Raw genomic sequence first — 8,371 nt, 5'->3', positions numbered from 1 at the left:
CCCTCCCTGGCCACCTTGTTCTTTGGAGGAGAAGGAAGGGTGGGAGGAAAAACCCATGATCTTGCTGGCCTGCTGCCAGTTGCTAAGGCAGTTTCTTCAAAAGGGAGGGGAGCTGAGGAAGGAGGGAGCTGCCTGGAGAGGAGGCAGATGATGCACGCAGGGACCAGGCACAGAGAGGAGCCTGCAGCCACCAGTGATGGAGGCAAATGTGACCCGGGGCTGAGTGGGAGCAGGGGGGAAGGAGCCCAGAGGAGAGGGGTGAGGTGGAAAGGGGCAGGGGGAGCCAGGAGAAGCAGCTCCTTGCACAGCTCAGCCATGGAGCCAGCATCCCAGCAGACCTGTCTCAGCTGATGGGTTTGCTGTGGTTCACAGCAGCTCTGTGAAGCACTGCCTGTGGCAGGAGGGGATTTCATTCTCCAATGATTTTCCCTGCTGTGTTTCCTCTGGTGAGTACAAGATGTGTGTGGTCCAGGGAAGCTGGCTGTGCTGTGTGAGCAGGGCTCGCTCCTGTTGCCAGTGCTGGTGGAACACGTGTCCCACACGGATGTGCAGGTCGGAGGCAGGGAGCGTTACCCCTCCCGGGTGAGGCCACCAGCAGCAGCGTGGTGCACAAGGGCGCCTTTTGCTGTCCCCTCCTTGTGTGCTGTGTTTGGGTGTCTTTCTGCCCACACAGCATATACTTGAGCAAAGCTGGTGGCTGCCTGGCCCCAGCTCCCTCATCTTCCAGTTCCTCGGGCCCCAAGAGGAGCTTAGTGTGGCTCTTACTTGCCATGGAGTTGCTGCCCTGACTCGTGGTGATATGGAGCAGCTGTAGAGCTGAATGCAGACCTGGGCCATTGCTGCTGGAAACGAACCACTGCCCAGTGCTGTGGTGCCTCCTCAGCCTGGAAACCCCACTCCTGGGGCACAGTGGCACCACCCGAGGGAGGGAGGGAGGGAGGGACTGTCCTTCGGTCCCCAGGGTACCCCAGAGTCCTGTCATCTCGAGAGACAAGGTACGTGCCTCACTCCTCTGGTGTGGTGTTGGCGTGAGATACCTCGGACTTGAACTCATCCAGCCTGCGCCGAACTCCAGCCTGCTTCCTGCTTCCTCCTGCTCCCCGCTCAGCGGGCTCAGAGCAAGGGCTGCTTGTGCACAAATGCCTGGAGCTGCCCTCTGGTCGGGGCACACACTGCAGGGAGATGCAGCTCCCCGCAGGGGTACCCCATCCTAAAAGCCCAGAGCAATGGTTTGCCCTCGCTGAGGTGGAAAGGTGGAGGGTTGGAGTGGGTGGGAAGCTGTTCACCTCAGGAGGGGGGGAAAGCTGCGCTCTGTGCAAGGCCCCGTGTTCTGCGCTGGAGGCAGCAGCTCTCACTGACAAGGCACAACTGAGGAAATAAGCTCTTGAAAGGTAGGTGGCAACAAGACCGAGGCAGCTTCGGGAGTACAACAGCGGCATCTCGGCTGGCCCTGCCTCGGGTCCGTGCACCAGCACCTGGCCATGTCCGTACGGGAGCTGATCCCGTCGGGGCCGCGGGGCCTGGGTGGGAGCCGAGCCCCCGGGGAAGGGTTCGCGCCGTAGCCCCGGCTGCGCTTCACCCCTGCGAGCGCAGCGCCTGCTGAGCAGACAGAAATTCAATCCCCAGGCCGGCTTCAATTCTCCCACTTCTCCTTTCTTTGCGTTTCTCGCGCCCCGTGTCCCCGCAGCCATTTGTCCCCGGGGCGGCAGCTGGTGCAGGGCCCGCGGGCGCTGCGCCGTAACACGAGCCCGCTCCCTGCGGCCGGGATGCTGCGTGCGGCACGTCGGGACGGGGACAACTTGCTGCTTCTCCCTCTGGCTCTTGGTTCGCTGGGAATCCAAAATGGAGCAATCGTGCTCCTGTGGGTGTGGGAGGCCGGGCGAGGCGTGCGCGGGGGTGACTCATGTGCTGAGCACCGCAGCCGGGGCCAGCCCAGGGCGCTCCGGGGCTGACAGGCACGGCCACAAAGGGCTCCAGCTAAAGGCAGGGCCGACATCTCCCTCCTGGCTGGCCCTGAAAGCAAACACCAGGCACCTGGAGGAGTGGGGAGGGGAAGAGGGCACTGATAAATGAAACGGTGGATTAAGGTATCAGGTGTTTCCTGCTGGGATTTAATGCCCCGAAGGACAGCGCATTCCGTGTATTAGAAGCGGGCAGGTCCCGCTCCGGGCCAGCCCGGCTGCTCCCTGGGAAGCCGCTCACAGCCGGCTCAGAGCTGCAGCTCCCTCAGAGCAGAGCCGAACATCCCTCGGCACACGCAGCCCAGGAACGGCCACCGCGGGCACCTCTCTGTGCTGGGGAGGACAAAAGCCTCACAGCAGGAACACGCCTCGCACAAGGCGAGGTTTCTCTTGTTCTGTCAGGTGGAGTGGGGTCAGACCGGGCTGTCCCTCCCCTGTCCCTTGCCAGCTCCCGCGGGTGAACCACACCCCCTCCTGCAGCCCTCATGGGGTCGTTTTCCCCCGACTGCCCTCTTTCGTGAAGGGAAAGAACAAAGCCAGAATTTATTTTAATTGTTTATTGTATAATATAAAACTACAAAAGTAAGACTGCTCATTTCCATGTACATTTGTCCAATTGTTTTTTGATTACAGCCCATACCTACATATGAATACAGTAATCTGGTTTCAGATGTCTGTAATATTGCATAGAAAAGGCACAGCTCTAAGGTCTGTGGGAGGGGAAGGGGAAATACAGCCTTTTTTCTTTTTTTTTTCTTTTTTTTCTCTTTTTTTTTTTTTTTTTGACAATAACAAGCCCTGTTCAAACAACCATGCACTGAACATGTCACACTATTTACACCTTTTCCAGAATCTTGGCCTTTGCAGGCACTAGTATGGAATACGTTCAGAACTAGATAGGAGTTGAGGTTGGGATTTTATCTGCAATTTGTGTTTTTAAAGAGGTTCCAGAACTTGCATTAGGCTTATTTTCAGAAAAAGAAAAAAGTGCTTAAAAAAGAACTAATTTATTTTAAAATGTTCAGTCTCATTAATTAATAGAATATTGAAAGCAACTTGCACAGAAGCAGGATACCGAAACCTGACTGGGAGGGGTTGGGTGTGGGGGCAGAAAAAAAAAGAACAAAACCAAAGCAAAAGAAACCCTGTAACAAGAACAAAAAGTTCAAACCATGCCAGAATGAATTAAACCATTTGTCAGACAGGACCCATTGCGATTTACTCAATTTAATGATAATAAAGTGTAAACTTTGGATTCAAAATTATCAGTTTTAAACAACCCAGGCTCTTGCCACACAGCATTGAGGAAAAACCGAATTACCTTGCACGAGGTCCGAGTCTCTCCCGACAGTGATGGCTTCGGACGGTGCCTCGCTGTGTCGCTGTCCCAGCTGGCTGCAGGCGGTGCCCGATGGGTGCCCGGACAGACGGCGCTGCCACGCCGCTCTCTTTTGAGGGACGTTCCCCTCCCTTCGCTCCCAGGGCTGTGGGGTCCCGCTGGACTCCGGAGGGACTGTGGAGCCCAGGACTGGCTGCTCGGACACAGAGCCGGGGGCTTGGGCTGCACGGGGCGGTCGGGAGCTTGTGCCCAGCCCTACCGCCGCGCAGGGACGTGGTGTCAGCTCTGGCACAGCTCCTGGGGCCGGAGGGAACATCCTGCCCCCTTCTATGGGCATCCAGCCCCAGGGGCTTCTGCTGGGCCTCCCATGGGTGTTTAAAAACAAGGAAAAAAATAATCTTTTCTAAACCTTTCCCAGGCCAGCTTGATGGAGATGATTGCATTTGCTCCTGCCTTCGGTGGCAGATTCCAGTAGCGTGCCAAGAAGCCAGTGGGGATAGGAGCCTGATTAGGACTAATTTTGAACATAAACCTGTCCCTCCTCCATACCTTTTTTTGCATATTTCAAACAACCAGACCCATATTAGAAAAAGAGTGTAGGGAAAAAATAATCCTGTGATCCATGCATATCCTGACTGGAACTCAATTCATTCTTTCTGAATCTGGCTCCCATACCCTTTTTCATACAGATTTACATTCCTACAAGAGGATACATTCCTACCATACATTCTGTACATGTTACAATCCAGATGTTGTTAGCTTCACAATAAAATAAATATATTTACAGAAGAAAAAAAAAAGAATAAATAATTTATGAAAAAAAAAATCACTTCAAATCCAAAGCTCTCTTATTCTGCTCCCATCTTGTCACTTCATTGCACGTTAATGTCAATCTCGATCCCTGGTGTAGGTCTCAGAGAAATTCCATGCATGGCTGCTGTTGGGACCACAGCACAGGCCCAGCTAGAGACAGTCAGTGACTGTGCAGGGGGAAAGCCACAGCTCAGCCCTTCCGACACCAGCCTTCCCAACCTTCTGCTGAGTCCCATGAGTCAAGTATGGTTTTGTCCTATGGGATTCCTGTAAGGATTCTGCCACAGGACATGCACTTCAGCACCAAGGAGCCACGGCCACCACTCAAGTGGCAAAGTGGATTTAGAGCTTGGCTCCTGCTCTCTGGATACAAAAGCTTCAATTGACCCCACTTAACAGCACCGGTCTCTGAAAAGGGGCACTGATGGGAGCTTTTGCCTAGCAGGTGGTATTTGTGTAATTACATAAGTAATCCCAAAAAACAGGCAGCTCCAGTGTCCTGCAAATCAGTTTTTGACCATGGTAAGGGGCAAGTGCCTACCACGTTCCCGTGTGAGCCTGGTGCTGTTACAGGTTCGTGCAGGATGTGTTCCCAGGTGCTTGAGGTGCAGGGTCAGGCAGGGCTGTGGGTTCTCCTGCAAGGGCCGAGGATTGCTGTGGAACAAGGGCTGGGTGGGAGCTGGAGCTGCCCCCTCCTCCCCACCCTCCCTTTTCCTGGTCCCTAAAGCTACACTTGGTCAATGGTTTTCTGTTTGAAGCAGTAACTTCCTTTCTCTTTAGTCTGTGTAATGACTGCAAATCCATCAGCATCCCAGTGCTTCACAGCTTGGGAAAAAGAGGAAAGCAAACCCACCCCCATGGGCCAGTGCCCCCCTCCTCCTCCAGCCCTGTCTCTCCCCGGCAGATGAATTGGGAGCCAGAAGTGCCTTTTGCAGCTGTACATGATGCATTTCATTTCGATTAGGAGTTCCTTCATTGCAAAAATGTATTTGCTCTCATCCTGTGTCTGTGTGCATATCTATGTTACATCTATCTATATACTAATAAATATATATGGCCTGTTTTAAAGTGCCAATTTATAAAAAGCCGCCTCCTTAAAAGGCAGGCAAGACCCAATTTCATCCATGACAAGAAGGGAGCAGAACTGACTGAATATTGCCAAATGACATAAAACATAATTTAAAATTTCTTAAATAAATATAAAAGTTATTCCTAAAGAAGCCATAGGCATGTCAACAATATAGGTTGTAACCGGCACTCGACAACTAAAGTACCATTGGAAAACTAAAATGCCACAGCAACTTCAGCAATAGGCATGATACATTGCAAACATTTTTTTCTTTTTAAATTAAATGTACACCACAATGAACTTAGGAAAAAAAAAAAAGCTATTGGTGCAGTAAGAAGACTTCTCAGGTGTCACGGGGGAGGGGACCATGCATAGAAAGCTGTGTCTGTATACTCCTTGTAAAACGGGTCTATAAAGTGTAAAGCAGGTAACACAGTTGATACAAGAACCCAACTCTATACGAGATGCCAAGTGATGTCACACGACTGGCTCCAGTTTCGACAGCAATGGATATTCAAGCGAGTCCATCCAGTGCAGGTACGAGATGAGCTTCACTGCAGTAATACTGAAGTTGCCTTTTTCAGCACTTAGCACAGTGAGGTGGGAGAGGGAAGGAGAAATGCTCCAAGAAAGGGCGAGCAGACGCTCCCAGCCCCACTCTCTGCCCGCGCCCGTCAGTCAGGGAGGTGCCACGGGAGGCTCTCGGTGGGCTCTGGGCACAGTCGCTCCCCCTCGCACCATTCCCAGGAGCTCCGGGTGAGGAGGTGCCGATCTCCGCCGGGTTAAGGCTCCACGTCAGGCGGGATGCGGGCCTGGGGACAGCACCCGGCCCTGGGGTGGGAGCTGCGGCCACGGCAGCGCTCAGGACCTCTGGGGGGGAAGTTCCACAACTGTTTCCTGCCAACTGCTTCACATACGTGTTGGAAAAGGACATGGCTCTAAGTTTCAGGAATCACAGTAGTGCGCAGTGGGTACAGCAGGGAGCAAACACTTGTGAAACTCCGACAGAAGCAGCTCCCAGCCCTTTCTTAAAGCACTTTTTTTTTTTGTTTGCATTCAGGGAAACCGACTGCAGGCTTATTTGATCCAATTTTCTCTTTGCACCATACACATATAAAACATTACAACTCTGTATAAAAGTACAAGTGGTTCTTGTACATCTGAATTATGCAGGAACTATGTGAGCAAATCCTATCAAAATAGCTATTTTTTTGTGTGTATAAACAGCATTTGTTTTTAGAAAAAACAATATCATAAACTGCAGAATCTGTACAAAAATATAAAATAAATTTGGGCAGCAGTTTCTAAACAGCCATGTAAATGCAACACTTAAAGAGGAGCAGGTTAATGCCTCCAAAAGGCTGAATTGCTAAAGTCAACCTATACAGGGCTAAAATGGTATTGAGATTATCTAAATAATAAAATTTTTTACCTCTTGCAATAAAACTTATAGAAAAAATAGACAAGTATGCACATGCAATTTACAGCTTTCCCCAACATAATCCTTGTGCTTAGCTTTTACCTTTTTTTTTTTTCCTTTTTTTTCTTTTTTTTTTTGTAATAACATAACATTGTCTACAATACATATTCTTTCCTATACCAGGATATTCGGTCTTCCTTGAGGAACCACTTTAAAAAAAATACATTAGAAGTGGTCATACATGGATGAAGGCACTCCAACTCTGCTCGAAGCAAAAACTAGTGTGATCCTTTTCTTTTCAAAAAAGGCAAGCAAGGATGCATGCACAGTGCTGTGAATCGGGGCTGGGAGGGACTATGGAAATACTACCAAGTGTATATACTGGTACTTAAAATTAAAAAAAAAAAACCAACCAAAAAAAACCTAACAGAAAAAAAAGTTGCTATATTTTCTACTATTTTAAGACCCAACAAGCACCTCCATGATGTGATCCAGTTCTGTGAGATCCATTTTGAAAGGCTGATTTGGAGTTACTGGTTGACTGCTGTACGGAGCAAGAGTTTTTAGGAGCTCATCTGCTGAGACAGGAGCCATTTTTGAGGCAGCCCCCGTGGCAGACGTGCAGGGGTCAAAATCATACATGGACGTATCAATGTCAGCGAACAGAATGTCATCCAGGGTCAAGTCTGTGAGGAAACCTGTGGAAGCTGTTATCTCAAAGTTGCCAGGCAGGGGGTCCATGAGTTTGGATTCAGCCGTTCTGCTCTCCGGGAGGCCCTCGGGCTTGTGAATGTTGGACTCGCTGGGCTGGGCTTTAGAGTCGTCGGCTGCTGATTCGGCTGCTACTGCCTCTGCGGAGGTAGGTGCTGGACAAAGCTCCTCGATTTCGTCCAAGGCTGAGGAGAAGCTGTCCTTTACTGGTTGGAGAGCAGGAGGTGGTGGCTTTGTCGGACCATCGTGCTGGACAGCCGGGGAAGTGCAAAAAGTGTCGTCCTCGAGCAAAGAGGCTGGGGTGAGGCAGGACTCCAGGGGCATAGTGCTTACGAAGTCGGCGGGGAGCAGGGGCGGCGAGGCCAGGTGGCTGAACGCCGGCTGCGCCTCGCGGAAGTTGTCGCTGAGAGGGTCGGCAGGCTGCGAAGCGGCCACAAACATGGGCCTCAAGCTGCCTTCTTGTTTGAGTTCTTCCTGGATTCGCCTCAACATGTTGTTAATTAAAACTGTCTTTTGCAAGCTTGGCTCGGTTAATGGCCTGTGGTTATAAAGTTTCATAAGGGAAATGTTGAAGATAGTCTGACGCTGTAAGGTGTAAGACACCTTAGAGGGACCGTCAGTGGGAGACACCACTTTGCCTTCCAACCCATCTTCATGCTCGTCAAACTTCCGCTTTCCTCCTTTCCCCAACATATATCTGCAAGGGAAGAGAGGAGACTGATGAAGTAAAGCAAGTAAAGCAAGTGCACATCTGTCCCCATCAATAACTTGGTCTTGGCCCACAGCAGCGGGACTAGCAAGCAACATCCACCTTAATACCAGGGCTCTGGTCCATCCATGTTCGGGCGTGGCTGTGCTGGTAAATTCCAAGCAGGAATTCAAACAGCATCTATAATACTCGAGATCTTGCATGCTTGGCAGCAGATTTCCTCTTCCTTACGTTAAGCAAACACCTGTCCATAGGTGCACAAGCCACAGGCACTGTACTGAACATTTCCTTACATTCCCTGACTGAGGCAGTGCTATGCCTGGGAATACAAATGTAAAGCACCAAGGTT

The 8,371-nt window shown here is 50.8% G+C and overlaps 1 protein-coding gene across 1 annotated transcript; it reads right to left on the bottom strand.

Moving 5' to 3' along the window:
• Positions 1 to 2,519: 2,519 nt before the first annotated feature.
• SERTAD2 (SERTA domain containing 2) lies at positions 2,520 to 8,006 on the bottom strand (the record flags this gene model as incomplete). Its single annotated transcript, XM_082300197.1, has 1 exon — positions 2,520 to 8,006. The coding sequence occupies one exon, from the start codon at positions 8,004 to 8,006 to the stop codon at positions 7,062 to 7,064; it is 945 nt and encodes a 314-aa protein (XP_082156323.1). The 3' UTR covers positions 2,520 to 7,061.
• Positions 8,007 to 8,371: the final 365 nt, after the last annotated feature.

The sequence above is a fragment of the Coloeus monedula genome, assembly GCF_965178545.1.
Source record: "Coloeus monedula genome assembly, chromosome: 2".
Lineage (NCBI taxonomy): Eukaryota > Metazoa > Chordata > Aves > Passeriformes > Corvidae > Coloeus > Coloeus monedula.
The sequence above is the reverse complement of the archived record's forward strand: the minus strand, read 5'-3'. Positions and strand labels throughout refer to the sequence as shown.